The sequence below is a fragment of the Helicoverpa armigera genome, chromosome 5 (genome assembly GCF_030705265.1).
Source record: "Helicoverpa armigera isolate CAAS_96S chromosome 5, ASM3070526v1, whole genome shotgun sequence".
In the NCBI taxonomy this organism is placed as follows: domain Eukaryota; kingdom Metazoa; phylum Arthropoda; class Insecta; order Lepidoptera; family Noctuidae; genus Helicoverpa; species Helicoverpa armigera.
This window is the reverse complement of record NC_087124.1, coordinates 4,217,792-4,233,778: the sequence shown is the minus strand read 5'-3', so window position 1 is coordinate 4,233,778 and position 15,987 is coordinate 4,217,792. Positions and strand designations below refer to the sequence as shown.

General features: G+C 40.0%; 1 protein-coding gene across 5 annotated transcripts; it reads right to left on the bottom strand.

Moving 5' to 3' along the window:
• Positions 1 to 129: 129 nt before the first annotated feature.
• LOC126054892 (uncharacterized protein CG7065) lies at positions 130 to 14,575 on the bottom strand. Of its 5 annotated transcripts, XM_064034811.1 has the most exons (22): positions 14,235 to 14,575; positions 13,055 to 13,255; positions 10,970 to 11,131; positions 10,659 to 10,770; positions 10,448 to 10,580; positions 9,672 to 9,825; positions 9,180 to 9,346; positions 8,976 to 9,085; positions 8,878 to 8,899; positions 8,626 to 8,692; positions 7,557 to 7,691; positions 6,783 to 6,898; positions 6,274 to 6,397; positions 5,752 to 5,926; positions 5,227 to 5,650; positions 4,842 to 5,009; positions 4,307 to 4,477; positions 3,322 to 3,592; positions 2,714 to 2,911; positions 2,089 to 2,405; positions 1,693 to 1,987; positions 130 to 1,338 (listed from the first exon to the last, which is right to left on the bottom strand). In XM_064034811.1, the coding sequence occupies exons 2-22, from the start codon at positions 13,151 to 13,153 to the stop codon at positions 289 to 291; spliced, it is 4,470 nt and encodes a 1,489-aa protein (XP_063890881.1). In that variant the 5' UTR covers positions 13,154 to 13,255; positions 14,235 to 14,575; the 3' UTR covers positions 130 to 288. The 5 variants fall into 5 exon arrangements, with proteins under 5 accessions (XP_063890881.1, XP_063890885.1, XP_063890882.1 ...); XM_064034815.1 differs by lacking the exon at positions 13,055 to 13,255 and having other exon boundaries at positions 14,235 to 14,574; XM_064034812.1 differs by lacking the exon at positions 7,557 to 7,691 and having other exon boundaries at positions 6,783 to 6,916; positions 14,235 to 14,572.
• Positions 14,576 to 15,987: the final 1,412 nt, after the last annotated feature.

The following is a 15,987-nucleotide window of genomic DNA, read 5'->3' as shown; positions in this document are numbered from 1 at the left end:
CACAATCTAAAGTCAGGTCCTGGTGTACTTTTTCAAGGTTGTATAAATTTGAATTTGCAGTTATTTATCAGTGAGGTGAAAGTGCTTGATAGCTTGAGTTGGAAGGTCACAAAATACAAAACAAATAAGTAAACTCTCATTATTTATTGACGGAAGTTTTATCTACAGAATAAAAATACATGCAGGTCAAAACCATAGTTAAAATGACGAATAATATAATCTAATTGCATGAGCAATGGTAATCATAACAAAATGTTACTTGTAAAATCTAAAACATTGTGAATACTATTAATAGTACCCCCGACCACGACCTCTGGGTCCTCCAAAGTGACCCCTGCCGCCTCCGCGACCTCTAAAATTATTTTGATTATTATCGTAGTTGTTAAACTGCTGGTTCATATTCTGAGGCCGTGTGTCGTAATTATCCTGCCCCCTGCCATTCATGAAGTTATTTCTAGGTCCTTGATTGTATGGAGCATTCGGTCCAAAGTTATCGGGTGCATTCCCTCTTAGAGGCGGACCTCGGTTGTCCATCATATTCCCGCGCGGGTTCCACTGTCCCTGGTTGAAGTGATCATTCTTGTTCCTGTTGTCATTATAGTTTTGTTGTTGATGCTGCGGCTGTTGATACTGTTGCTGATGCTGCGGATTGTTATACTGCTGTGGTTGATACTGCTGGTTGAGTAGCGGCTGGTTCATCTGACCTTGTTGATTATGTTGTTGGTGTTGAAGTGGAAGCTGGTTCTGTTGATTATTTTGTTGATAATTTGAATGTTGTGGTTGATAATTTTGCTGTTGATTATAATGTTGGTTCTGCTGTGATGAATAGTTTTGTTGTTGCTGCTGTTGCGGACGTAGCTGTTGATGTTGCGGCATCTGCTGCTGGTTTGGCACCTGGTGACGTACGGGAGGACGTAACAGGCCTGCTGGCTGATTTTGGAATGGGGCCTGTCCTGATCCTTGCGACACGAATTGATTCAGTATCGAGGCTGATGTAACCGCGGCAGTTTGTGAGGGTGGTTGTACTGGTTCTTGAGTAACAGTGGGCTCAGGCAGGTCTCCGAAAGACCTGGGCTGAGTGGTGCTGGCGACGACGTTGGGGGAGCGAGAGAGCGGCGCGGGGGTGGCGGCGGGCGCGGACTTGAGGCTCGCCTGCACCAGCGCGAACAGGTCGCTGGCTGACGACAAGTTCTTCGATATGTCGGCGAGGGAATTCTCGAGAGTCGTCGGTTCAACCACAATTTCTTCCGGTTTAGACTCTTCTAAAGATTTCTTTACGATCTCCATTTCTTGACGTATTTGATCTTCCTTTACTTTCTGTGTTGCGGATTGGAAAACCTGGGGATAAAGAATGCGATTATTTAACTACATACAATTTTTAAGATTACTTGTGTTGCGAATTATGCAATAAGGAAATAAGTCTTAACTTGAGTTTTGATTTTTTCGATTAATTAATAGTATTTCTTTCCTATTTTCTTTTCTGCTTCGAGCTATTGAGCAACCATATATTTTTATCTGTTTTTTTTCCTCAAACATAATAAAAGTAGCAAATGACACAGCTTATCATTTTATTCAAACATGCATTCAAGAGAAAAATATAATATTTGTATTATTTGGCAAATCATCTCTTTCACTCTTCCACATTTATCATGCATGGTGTTACTTAACGGCAGTATACCAAACAATATTCACCTCTTCGACAGTATAATCATCATCATCGCTCTCCACGACGACTGCGCTGGGGGGAGGAGCTGGTTCCTCCTTATCATTATCAGGTTCAGGTTCCTTAGCGGCAGTGGAAGCTGCCTCGCTCACATACTGACGCAGCCGCTCCACTCGCTGCGGCTCCTTAGCCTCCAACTTCTTCAAGTAAGCTATGAGACTGTGTTGCTCTTCTGCTGACAACTCGTTAAAGTTCTTCAGCAACGTCTCAAGGTCAGAGTCTGAGAGGCCGTCCATCACATCAGGGACGTCGTCTACCTCCGTCCTGGTGGGTAAAACAAAAATTGATAAATATCGCTGTGAAGATAAACAGCATAGGAAGGTGTAAAGTGCTAAATCAGACATGATTACTTTCTTATATCTTACTTTTTATCATTTTCATTGTAAGCCGACTGCAACATTTGCAGCGCAGACGCGGTGCCGCTCATCTTAGATAGCGCTGGTTTCGCCGGTTTTTCGACGACAGGTGGCGCTGCCGCCCTCTTATTCTTCTCAGCTTCTCGTTTTTTGGCTTCGGCCATCCCCACAACTGCGTCGACGAGTTGTGCCAAGTCTTCGGACGAGACGTCCGTTTTGCCCTGCGCTATGAGAGCCTCGGCCATTTGTTGTGCTATCTGTGCGCGGTCTACTTCACCCACGCCTGCGACTGGCACCACTGCTGGTTTCGCAGAGCTGGATGAAACCTGGAATATTTCAATTGTTTTTATCAAATTATTTAATTAGAAAAACAATCAGCAGTAGAATAGTTTGCGATAATTAGAACTCAAAGAATATGTGAATATGAGCTGATTGCAGTTTTCTGAACTTAGCTCTTACGCCAGCAGCAAAAAAAAAAAACACTTCGGCCATGCCTCATCCATGAAATTGCATAATAAACATAAAAAGTGCTGTAAATTTCGTTCACATAATTTTATTGCAGTTTCGCAGTTTTTTATATCAATAGTCAGCAACTATATAATTATATGCTCAAATAAACATCATTTTCCCTTACCTGTTTCCTAGCCCTGGCTCGTTTATCCGCCTCATGCAGCGTGGCAGCAGCCCGCACCACAGCGGCCCGCAGCGCCGCGGCCGCGCTGCCGCCGACCAGCCCCGCCTGCACGGCGCCCTTCAGCTTCTCCTTGGCCGTCTCTATGAGGACCACCGCGCTCTCACGCTCTAGCAGCTCCTCTGATGAGTTCGGCTTTTCCTGGTTTTGTGTAATAAGTTAATGGTAATTAATGTTGGAGGTTAGAATATCAATTAAAGTCAAACATAAGAAAATTTAACTTTTCTAAGCGTGAGTACACTACGCCGCTTAATCCTACTAATATTATAAATATGAAAGTTTGTGAGAATGTATGGATGTATGTTTATTAGTCTTTTACGCAAAAACGGTTGGACCGTTTTGGTATGTAGATAGTTGATACCCTGGATTAACACAAAGGCCACCTTTTTATCAAAACACCACAAGGGCGAAAATGGCTCGCTTGTCACACACCGTAAGGTTAGATTTAATCATTGACATTGAATAAACTATTAATAGGTTTATTATGTTCATAAAAAAAGCAAACAAACTTCAACACCAACTCAAAAAAAAACCATCACTCATTCACAAACCTTCTCCATCTTCAGTGCATCTGCCAACAGATCAACGATCTTCGGTCCCAGACTGCCGAGGTAATCCTCCAAGGCCACGAGTTGCCTGAGCGTGGCCACTACATCATCAGCGGCGACGTCGTCGATGGGCGGCACGAGCGTGCTGGCGGTGCGCTTGCGGCGCGAGGCGCGGGACACGGCGCTGCCGGCGCGGGACCGGTCGCGCTTCTCCGCCTCCGACACTATCGAGTCGATGTCGTTGTCAGAGTTCCACGGAGACAGCCCGTCGTCACTGGGGAAAAGGTTATATATATTGGATATGTGTATAAGATAAATTATGCTCGTAAGTATCGCATGCGCAATGAAAAAATCTATTTAAACGTTTCTTTACATACTATGTTAGTCTCATGAGAAAGAAAACATTATTCCTATACTTCAGTTTCAGATTTGCTGGAGCTACTTTAGAAGGCCTAATAACGGAGTTACTGAGTCTTAATAATTTTACCACCCATAGATCACGTCTTATTCAACGCAGACCCTTTATAAAATGTTATATAATATAACATTTGTTTTCATCTATTCAGCATTATGCTGAGCTAGAGCCGCAATGTGAGCTCATAGCGCATACTATCCCCCTCATGTGCATGCGTCTCTCGTCACGCAATAAAAACTATTTTCCTTATTATTATTCTTTATTGTACACAAAAACATTTCAAAGACACACACAACACAGAGAAGACATGTACAAAGGCGAGCTTAACCCAGAACTGGGTTCTCTAACAGCAAACCTTAGAGCGATAGAGAGATGCGATAGGGAAGAGAAAATTTTAAGTGCACAACATTAAACAAAAGAAAGATAATAATAACATAAAATATATACCTATAAATAAAACATAAAATATAATAAATAAATAAATAATACATACATACAAATATCCAATCCTTCATGTAACTATTCAAATTCGTGTGCATTTGAGTTCTATTATGTAAGTATGTGTATACTAACGGCTTGAGCTCGTCGTCGGAGATGAGCACGGTCTGCAGCGAGGGCGGCGGCTGGCGCGCGGGCGGGCGCGGCTCGGGGCTGCGGTTGCGCTGCGCCTCGCGCTGCGACAGCGGGCTGCGGCTGCCGCGACTCACCGCCTCCAGCGCGATGTGTGTCCGAGCCGGGCTGCGTCTGGACAGAACAACATTACTGTGAGACTAGGCCTGCCATCCGTCCGGGTTTCCCCGGATTTGTCCTAGTTAGGAACTCGTCCGGGCGGAGTTTGAAAAAATGCGATTTACGCCAAATGTTCGGTTTTTTTTAATCTTTGTCCGGGTTTGGCGAAATTCGAGATGGCATATCCCTATGTGAGACCTATGTTCACGGAAAACTTAAAAAACTACAATTCTCTTGAAACAAGTGTTTACTATCAAGTTTGACGTTCAAATTAAACAGTTTTGTTAAGAAAAACGAGCTTTTATGTTGCGAATTCCGCTTGAATACTTCAGATAAAAGCCCGGTATTCTAGCAATTTCAAAGAGTAGTATGTATATACCTGTGTACGGGACTTCTAGAGCGTGTACGTTTGTGCGGCGGCGGCGAGCGGCGCCGCTCCGGCGAGCGACGCTCCAGGGAACGTCGCTCTAGTGAACGACGCTCCAGTGACCGACGATCTATTGAGCGACGCCGGCCCGGGGAGCGACGGTAGTGTGGCGGCGGAGTCCTAAGCACAAAATCATTGTACAATAAAGTGTCATAATAATAATCACAGTTTCTTGAAAATTTGGCTTAAAGGTTTTTTAGTGTTGGCTGCTAGTAAGAAATCAAAATAACACTGTTCGACTTAAGAATCGAAACAATACAAAAAATTTACAATTTGAACTAGCAAATAAATCCTTAGTACAACGAAAAAACCGTTTAAATATGTCATAATAACTGACCTGCGCATGCGTCTAAACTCGGGCGGAGTGCGTCGTCTCGGCAGAGGCTCTCGGCCGCGATGATCGAGGTAACGATCGGGTCTGTCCAGGCGACGGCGTTCGGCCGAGCGCCGACGTTCCGACGATCGGCGACGTTCCGACGACCGACGACGTTCCGGAGAACGATGGCGTTCCGGATCTCTACGAGGTTCAGGATCCCGGCGAAGTCTTTCAGGGGTCTTACGCCTCAGTTCCGGAGCTCTAGGTTTCTCCACCTGACGCGGTTCGGAAGCCCGCTTGTTCATATCGGGCGGAGACAAACACATGCGCCTGTAGATCTCGTTCACTTCTATGCGTAACTCCTCCTCGTGTAGTTCCTTCATACGCGCCGTCCAGAACACTATCCATTCCGGCTTGAAGTCGTGCTTGGATGGGTCTTTGCCTTCTGCAATGGAAAAAAATAATATGTTCACGGTCGAATTAAGAACCTCCTCCTTTGTAGCGGATAAAAATATTTGCTCGAGAATAGAAAAGATTAGTACGTACCAGCCTGTATCTCCTTGTAGCGCCGGTTCCAGAACTTCTTCCACTCCTCAGGGTACAGCGGGTGCTTCTCCGGGTTCTTCTCATGGTAAGCCAGCGTCTTCTTGGCGGACTCCTCGGCCGTCTGACGCTTCTCACCGGCCAACTTCAACTTGTACTCGTAGTTAGGAGGCCGTTGCTGTTGGGAGTATGTTTTATTTTATATTGATTTGTTTTTGAAGCAATGATATGTAATTATGTGCAAATCTTAGCAAAACCAGAATGTTACATTAAAGGTGACAGAATATAATGTATATTTTGGAGACTCTTGATTGTGGACTAAAGCAACAATCTCATCTAAACTAACATTTAAATACCATTATCAATGTTTAAGGCATAAGAATGAAAGAATGTTACTTGTGAGACAACGGCAGACAGAAGAGTTTATAAGAATAGAACATGCTACGCTGAACTCAAATAAAATTGGAAAAGGACAGGAGGATGACGAGTCATTTTGACTCGTACAGCTAATAAGATAAAGTTTACCTTTTCCGTTGATGCAGCAGTAGTAGTGGTGGGGCGAGGCGGCGCGCGGCTGCGGAAGGGCGAGGCCGCGCGGCGCTTGTCGGGGTAGGGCTCGTAGCGGGCCTTGTGCGAGTCTAAACGCTCCCTGGAACAACAACTTTATTGTACACCATCTTCTTACCATACATAGGTATACAGTGACTGATAAATTAAAAATTGACTGCGTCATAAAATCGACAATCGTAGTTTGAGGACCTCTTGTGGAAGGTTTCTTAACGGACTAAAAAGTTTTTGAACAAAGTTTGCCAGAGCGTCCTCGACACAGCTGGGTTCGTATTTCGGTTCAGTAGTTACGAAACCTTTAGGGTACAAGCAAACAATCAGTGTAGAGATGTGATGTGAGATGGGTTGATGTCCGGGTAACTGAGTTTATAAGGTCAGATAGGCAGTAGAATCACGTTAGATTAGAAGCCGACCCCAACATAATCGGGAAAAGGCTCGGGAGATGATGATGATGTAGTGTGAGGTACCTGAGAGCTCGCTTGTCGGCGCGGGCGAGGTCGCGGCGCTCGGTGTCGAGGTCGTCGCTGATGTCGGACAGCGAGCCCGCCGAGCCCGCGCGCCGCTCCTGCCGCCCCGCCGGACGCTGCGGGCGGACATCCTGCTAGCTCAATACTATACAACAACTCTCGACAACTGACGCGAAATTCGCCACAACCACAACAAGTATATAAGTTACTAATTAATATAAAGAAGTAATGCATCTATTAGAAACCGGCATCTTTAGCTGTCAAATTTAAGCTAATGTCGTTCGAGCCAGATGTCAAAGTTAAGTCACACGTGTAGTATAAATGCATTTTTTAATCGTTGTTCGCATAAATTAGCATGTATTTCGTTTCGTAAACGTAGCCTCTAGTCATAATATACGTTTAATGTGAAACTGTTAATATAATTTGTCGGTTTTTCGCTTAGTATTCGATGTTATTCAGATGCGATTTTTACCACTCGATAGCGTGTTTCACGAGAAAAGTTTTAGTATAGGTATAGTTTGTTCAGTTTTTGGAAATTATTTCTGCGTACATTAACAATATTTGCTGTAGATGAAGGGGGAAAATAAGGTGCATCTCACATAGGCTACACAAAAATCCGCGAAGGCATATGTGTATATATTTTAAGGCTAACACACACACTATAACCATTTTATTGCTTTTAAAAACTTCCGCATACGAAGTAGACGACGTAAATAAATCTATCTGAGAAAGGTAATTTTGACAGGTTGTTCCTAGTATTGTGTAATCCCTTACGTCGTCATCGCTAGTGTCAGTGAGGGGGGTGGTGAAGACATCGCCTGGCGGGGGCGGGGCGGCGGGGGTGCGGCGCCAGCGCGGTCGCGTGCGAGTGCGCTTCTTGCGGACGGCGCCCTCCCCGCCCTCCCCGGCCTGGCGGAACGGATAGACAAATGTCACTACATGTTTTGCCTATTCGGAACCCCATGAGCAGGACTCCGCTGTCCGTCTATCCGTCCTTCTGTCACCAGGCTTTATTTTATGAACTCTGATAGACAGTAGACATTTCCACATAAGGTGTGTTGTGATGCCGCCTTAACTACAAATACTGAAATATTTTTAGAGGCTTACAAGAAACGTAATTTTTGGCTGGTATACAGATAGAAGCCGGATTTCCTACATCATCATTTAAATTAGGCATAATTGGTTGTATTCGCTATTGAATTCAAAGTATTTCTTTTTTCAAAATCATCACTCGTGTGGTTCTAGACTGTAATGTAGTGCAGGCCGTCACCCAATACAGTTACTAACATAATCATCGGCACGAATCTTGAGCGCTGACCTTCACCTGCGCAGAAGTAATTTATTGGGTCCCTTGTGTGGTATGAAGTGAGCGCGGGGCGGAGTTGAGCGATGATTGGCCCGCAGCGCATCGCGTCATAGCCGTCACTCGGGATTGGTTCTTCGCTAATAAATCACTTCTGCGCAGATAAAGGTCAGCGCTCAAGATTCGTGCCGATAACTATATCTCGGCACTTGTGTGCAATAATCTACAATTGTCTGTCTGACACTTCCCCTTCCCCCGCCATTGATGACCAAGAAAAAATAGTCGACTTTAGTGGACTGAGGCAAAACTTCACCAACCAACATAAACGTACGTTTTTCCTAAAACAACAGTTTATTTTGAAAATTGAACGAAAAAATTCGTGGTAAACGGATGAATTAAGCCCGACTATTTTGTAAGTTATGTAAGTAAATGTTATTAGTAAACTAAAGTACTATAATAAGCCTTTATTACGTTTGCAAATAGCTTATACTCATTATTTATTGAATGTAAAATTAAAATTATTATAGCTTGTTAACTTACCGAGAAATTATTGAACAGCGGTCTTGAAGGCGCGGATACATTCGGCGGTGATGGGTCCCGCTTATCCCTGATTAAAAAATAGCAAATATTACCTATTGTACTATAACTTATAATTATTTGTTAAAAGGTAGATTAGTTAATTAGGTAAATAGTTACGTAGGGTACTTATAGATCTGTTATGTAAAAAATATGGACATATTTTACACTACTTCTAGAGTCAAAGAAAATATTATAATATTAATAAATACTTACTTTATCGACTTCTTTTCTTCATCTGCAATAAAAATAAAAATATTTAATATCCATGATAATTCAAGATTAACCATACATATGTATAAATAATAACTTACTAGATTTGTGGAGCGAGTCAATGAGGCCGACATCGACCACTTCTACGAAAGACGGTCCATCCTTCTCCGAGTAGTGATGTCCTCGGAATATCCACTGATGGATTTGCTCCCTGTTTTAACAATTTACCACACATTACAAAAATCGCTCTATATACACTTTTTTCAAAACAGAAACGTAACCCAATAACAGTTTGAATAACATACTTGTCTTTCTCGTATTCCTCTTTATCGAAGTTGACGGGTCGCTTGCGTCCGTACTTGTCCTCTATGCGCTGAGCGAGACGGTTCATGATGATGCCCACGCCCTCGCGGTACTTGTGCTGAGCGCGGTAAGGAGTCAGCATGCTGCACGCTGTCGCGAAATGACGCAACTGTGTCCAAGAAAAATATACTCGATCAAAAATCAGTTTAAGAGTTCTGTAGCTGAGGTGTCATTGGAAGAAGGCTCAGGAAGTAATATAGCTATCTTTTTTAAATCTTTGGCAATCACTACGGTCAGTCAGAAGCCAGAAAGTTTGACAACCAGTCTTAAAAAGTGGTATCGGGTTGCCCTGGTAATTGGGTGGAGTTCAGACAGGCTCGCTCTCGCGATTAGACTGGAAGCCTACCCCAATATAGTTGGGAAAAGGGTAGACAGATGAAATCAACAATTTAGCAGTTTCTTCCACTAAGCCCATGGAGAGGAGGTATACTCACGAGATAGTTGTACCGGTGCCAGAAGCAGGTGAGATGGTTGATGATGGTGCGCGGATGGCCCTGCTTGGAGCACAGCGTGCACATGTACGAGGGCTCGTAGTGCGCCTGCTCGGGCGGGTGCTCGATCAGGTACTCGATGCCAAGCAGTGGAGCCCTGACAAACAAGTGTAGCTTAGTTACTCCTACTAATATTAGAAATGTGAAAGTTTGTTATTCTTCCAATTTAATAAATTTGGTATGTAGATGTGGAGTATCACCTATAAATCTTGAATTAACACATAGGCTACTTTTTATCAACACACCACGCGGGCAAAGCCGCGAGAGGAAGCTAGTATATTATATTTATTTCCAACAGTTAGGAGTTCTAGCTAGTGTGATCACTTGGGCGATGGTCCTTTGATCTGTTGTAAAAAAAACAGACAATCGAATCATAGCTTTTGTAATGCGTATCGGTCATTGCATGCTCGTGAACCCCTTCGGTTTTTAGTTACGTTGTCTACTGGTTACCGGTAATGAATGTTAGGCTGAAAGCGGTACTGAAAGATTTTAGTACCAGTTTTCTTATAACAAAAAAAAATCCGTTGTTTGACAGGAGAGGAATGAAACAGGCTGTAAAATCTGGTCACGTAATCATTAATCTTTAATTGGTGACAGTACAACTATTAGGAAGCTTGAATATTCAACTAACATTGTTGTCTGTTGTGTTGTGTGTCCTCTTAGGAGAAATTCCTATGTTATTTAAAACAAACGCTAAAATGATAGTTTTATGTACTTACTTAACGCCGTCGAGGGAGTCCTGGATGTGACAGGTCACATTCCTATACTTGTCATACTTGAGGTCCAGATCCGAAGGGTTCTTATTGTGAAGGTCGACTTCCTGCGCCATTTTTTGAAGCACTTTCTCCGATGCTAAAAAATATTATTTAAAATTAATTTTACTGTTTTCACAACGTTGGGAAAAAGTAGTATTGTACGGGAAGAACTTACTAGTTGAAGTCTTGTTGCTATGCTGGTTGAAGGGATGATCATCAAAGATGCTCATTGGCCAAACAGTTCGCATCGTCAACTTGGTCTTGTGTTTCTTCCCCGATATGTGGGTCTGTAATGAAAACAGTAAATTATACACTTTTTCGATTTAAAGAAATTCTCATTTAGAAGTGAAATGTTCGCCATTTATTTGGTAAGTGATCCTAGCGGATCTTAGAATAACGAAGCTACTCAATTACCAAAAGTAATTGTAACAGCCTAGTCTACCAGGAACAAAAACATTATATAGTGTGATAATAATGCGGGCTGACCTGCAGTATGCTCTCTCCACTGCAGACGGCGGCACAGGGGTAACACAAGTAGATCCACTTCCCCGAGATGTCGCGCCCGCGCCTCTCCACCATGCATCGCGTAACGCCATCTTCAAGCTTGATCTTCAAACTGTTCAGGTGCTCTTGAAACTCGAGCTCCGCCTAAAAGTAACAACCACAAAACATTAAAACCATCACAAAAACATCTCAAATAACCGACCAGCTTAACAGCTGAACAGACGCAAAAAAAACTTAAAGTACCGCTGACAAAATAAAACGTACAACCGACCCGCCCTAGATTGCCGAGACATGGGATAAGAACGTATCAAATAAAACAGTTCATAATATTATTTTCAGTATTTTATTGGAGATATGTATTTTTAAGTTATTTTTCACTATGATATACTTACCTGTTGAGCGGTCTCGTCGAAGTAAATGCAAACTTTTTCACAGTAATATTTTGTGTGGTAAAATAATAACTTAGATGGTACGAAATAACGAAACACATCGCGTTAACGAATTGGAAACTACTCCATATTAAGATCTAAATTTCCCAAAACAAACACACTTTTTGTCTTAAGATACGCTGTTTTTGTCTATAAAATCTATCAATATTTTTTAAACTTCATTGGTGGAAAAATTGTTGAAAAATATGAGAAAGCAACCAACATTATGTAGCCAACATTTATTTACATAGTAACTTGAAAAAAAAAAGGCATTTTTAATTAACACCTCAGACGCTAATTCATGCCGTCGCAATTTACGGTTAACTCCTTTCGATGTTCGTTTAAATATATTTTATATATATATTAATATATATAAATATATTAATAACAATTTTCATTTAGGTCTTTTCGCTAAAATAAAATAAATAAATATTTCTTCCCTTCACATCTTTAACGGTAAATAAACAAGTCAAGTGTACCTACTTTACGCCACAATTTATAACAAATCCTAATACTTTTGTGTAAAACCTGAAGCACAGAGATCCTATATACTTACCCATTGAGAGCGACTAATTCTAGTAAACACGGCATGATTGTGAGGACCTTGTAATTCAGCCATGATATGTGATATGCCATAGTATGACAGCAGGATAGTGCGATGGTATGATAACTATTCAAACATCACATTAATTGATAGAGGCGATGACAACATAGTCATATTGGTAAACTAAACCTATTGCCATCAACCTGCCTTACATAAAGAAATCTGGGTCTGCACTAGTCATAAAATAAATACTATACTGGAGATGTTGCTGCCCATCTCTTAGCAAGTCATTTAATATCCCAGAGCATGGTAGCACCATAGCAGTGTATGGCGGTTTTACTGCCACAAGTCGTTCACCAGAGCCTCAACTGCTTTTAGAAAACTGCACAACGGGCAGATGACGTTGGCAATTGGCGCCGGACTTAGCTTAAATACTGTTTTATTCATTGTGTAGCTAATTATAAGATAATATACTGTAGTTTTATTATTTGTATGCACTCAAACTGGAAGCATGTTCTATTGTTGATAACTTTTTTCCATAAATTATACTTTAGGTGATAAGTTTATGTTACTGGCACTGTCAATGAATAAACCATGCGTTTGTATCATATTGTAGAGAAGTATTATCATAAATAAAGGAATTAAAAAATGTATGAATATTTTTTGTGTGATTAACCAAATACTCAATTGTTACATAACTTTAATGTTTTATTCCACCAAGCATTAAAAGTATTTCTGTTGCAATCAACAAACATAAATATAGAATTATTCTTGATCAGTGTGAATGGTGTTTCGAATTCAACCTTTATAATTGAGATCTCTCTGTGTGAGCTCTCTTTAATGTTGTATTGACCAAATATGATTAACATTATTGAATTCAATATAAAAAATGGGGAAATCCTTTGCAAACGGTTCTCTATAATCTTAGGATTGAAGGGGGAGATAGGAATTGTATATGTTGTAGTTATAATTATCATCACCGAGGTTGTCCTCCAGTATCCAAATTGAGGAGAATAAACAGTTTAAAATAAATTAAGATTTATTTAAGAGTAATATCTTCAGTTTTTTTTTATAATAATAAAAAATAATATTTACCTTAGTACAAGGTGACTCTTCTAACTCAGGTTTCTTGGGTACTTCTGTGACGGAATCCTGATACCCTTCTGCACCCGGAGGACAATCCGGCAGGTCCATCTTGAAGCACTACACTTGTTTGTTTATGACCAGAAAACGGTCATAAACTTTTGTCAAAATTCTTAAGATATTCTTCTCTTCTGTGTCTTGAATCACGCACAACTGTAACCCAAACCATTTGATTTCAAACTAAATGAACATAAGCATGTACTATTTAAAAATGTTGATTATATGTAAACAGATACTTACAACCATCCAATTCAACATTTACATACTTACATGTGATGTGGCTGTTCTTAGCACTCTGCTATTTGACTGCACATCAAATGTGCCGTTGTGACTGATAGATTATTATTTAAAAACTAAATCACACAACTGAATTATTTTAAACCTATATTATATTACCTGCCTAATTAAGTATTTCACTTTTAGTTCAATAGTCCATCTGTATTTATGTACTTGGTATTTTCCAAAGAAAATATTATTAAGATTTATTTGGAATGGGAAAATATTCTAGAATGTACAAATCAAAATGCTAGTATGGGATTGTATTTCAAAATTAATTTTGTTTTATTACTATACTACTCAATTATAAAAATATTGAAATGTATCTTACATTATCAAGAAGTCATTTTTAAAAGAACCAACATATGAGTTCCTTAAAATTCTTATATTGCATGAATATTTTGAATAATTAGGATGTGTATAAATTTAGAATAATCACCTACATTTTTATCATTACACACCTTAAACTGTTATATATTTCTTAACCAAAACCAAACCAATAGGTAATAAACAATATTCCACTTACCAATTCCACTAAATTCAAAAATAAATGTAATAATTCACTTTATACTAAGCTTAAATAAAAAAGAACACTATTGATGGAATGGTAGCGATGACACACTAAGTGTTTTCCAAACAGTTGTATAATTTGTAGATCACAAACAAATGTATGAGCTTTAATTAACCTATCAAATATTTTAAAGCCCGCAATAGATTGGGCCCGACATAAACCGTATGGTAACTAAAGATTTTGACAGGATGATAAAGTTTCATTTGCGTTTTTCAACCAGCCACTGGCTACAATTTTTATCATGTCTATTCCTATGTTAAATAGAAAATAAGTAAGTTTACTGACCTTTCCAGGTTGATGAATCGAAGAATTCGTTCAATTGTTTAGGAAATTATAATCCTTTTATCATTTACCAAAATTGAATACATCTCAGTATTCTGTAGGCAAACATTTTACAAATTAGGATAACTTGTATTTATGGGCCGCTGTCAATAACCTCAAGGATAAATTATATGACTGATTTGATGCACAATTGCACGCTTTTTCTTTCTGGGCGATATTACGAAGACGACTTGACTGACGACGACAGATAACGCTACCATGACGTTTTATGGTCGTAAATTTAAAATAACACTTGACGAGTAGAAGAAAGAATAAGCATCACTGAAAGTGGCATGAAAGTTGAGACAGAATATGATGGATCGCCTATTGTAATAACTATTTAATTTTGTCGTATAGTAAAAGCCACCAAGTGGCAGTCATTACAGATTATAAAAGTATTGATTTATGGAAAAAAGATTTGTCAATTGTCTATGCAGTGTCTATATAAAATCCGTAAAATCCAGAATAAAATCATTTTCTAAAACGAAAATAAGAGGTTCTCAAATCGAATCTTTGCAATTTTTTAAACTGTTGTCCAACCATTTAAAGAACGATACAAAAGCACAGTTAAGTTAAATCTTTATATAAAAGAAAGTCGTGTTAGTTAGTTACACCACAGATTACTATAATAGTTACTTCGGTAACACATTTTATAACTCAAGAATGGATGAACTGTTTAAGCCGAAACTTAGAGAGGAGATAGCTTAGACCCAGGAAAAGAACATAGGATAGTTTTTATCACCATCCGGGACGCTGGTAAAATAAAGGAGCTTGATGCGACAGCGTTTTGAGCGCCACATACGAAATACGGATGACCTGCCCGGAGCATTGCCAGAGTATTGTACCAATTAAAAAAACTACTTTATTGATATCTTTACATCTTTGCCGCCTCATCACCTTAAAAAGGGTACATAGCCTACCGGAGCCTCCGTGAGCACAAAGTACCTACACACACAAATTGAGTGTCTCTACTGAGTGTGAGGAAAACATGATGGACATGATGGTGACAGTAGTAGTAGTAGTTAGGTGCTGTGAGTAGTTCATTAGAGCCGCAATATTGTCCAGATTTTATTACTTACAAACTCGTCTTCCCTATTAAAGCGAATGCTTCAACTGGGAGCGGGAAATTCAAATATTAAATGGTTTTTAGATGTTTTACCTAAGTCTGTACGTGTAACAATATTATACAGATGAATGATTAGATCGGACATGGATCGCGGAAAGTTCCACGGATGCGGTTAAACCAAATGAAACAGATAGTATTATTTTAGTAGAATTATAACGCGAGCGTCGTCGGATAATTTTAATAGATACCTACCTACGAAGTCAGCAAATTCCCCAGGAAGATTAAACAAACAGTTAAAGTTAGGTGAATAACCTAACCCAGAACTTACATTTTTCAATGAATTATTTCCGTTTTAAATTAACATTTAATCACTATCAGGATTAATTTATGTGTTTTATAATTCCGCTACATGCACTATGACCATACTATCTTACTCTCGGCTATAAGCACCAGTTACACCGGTATAAATAATATCCCCACGGCAAACAAAACAGGTTGGCGAAATTACTGTTAATCATTATGAAAAGTGTTCCGAAGAATTTAATTAATTGCCTTAAGATCGTGACTTTCTCGATCATCTTGTTTTAATATGTTGATACTTAATTGCAGCTTTAATCGGATAGTTTGGTCTATTTATACTGAGTCTGATTT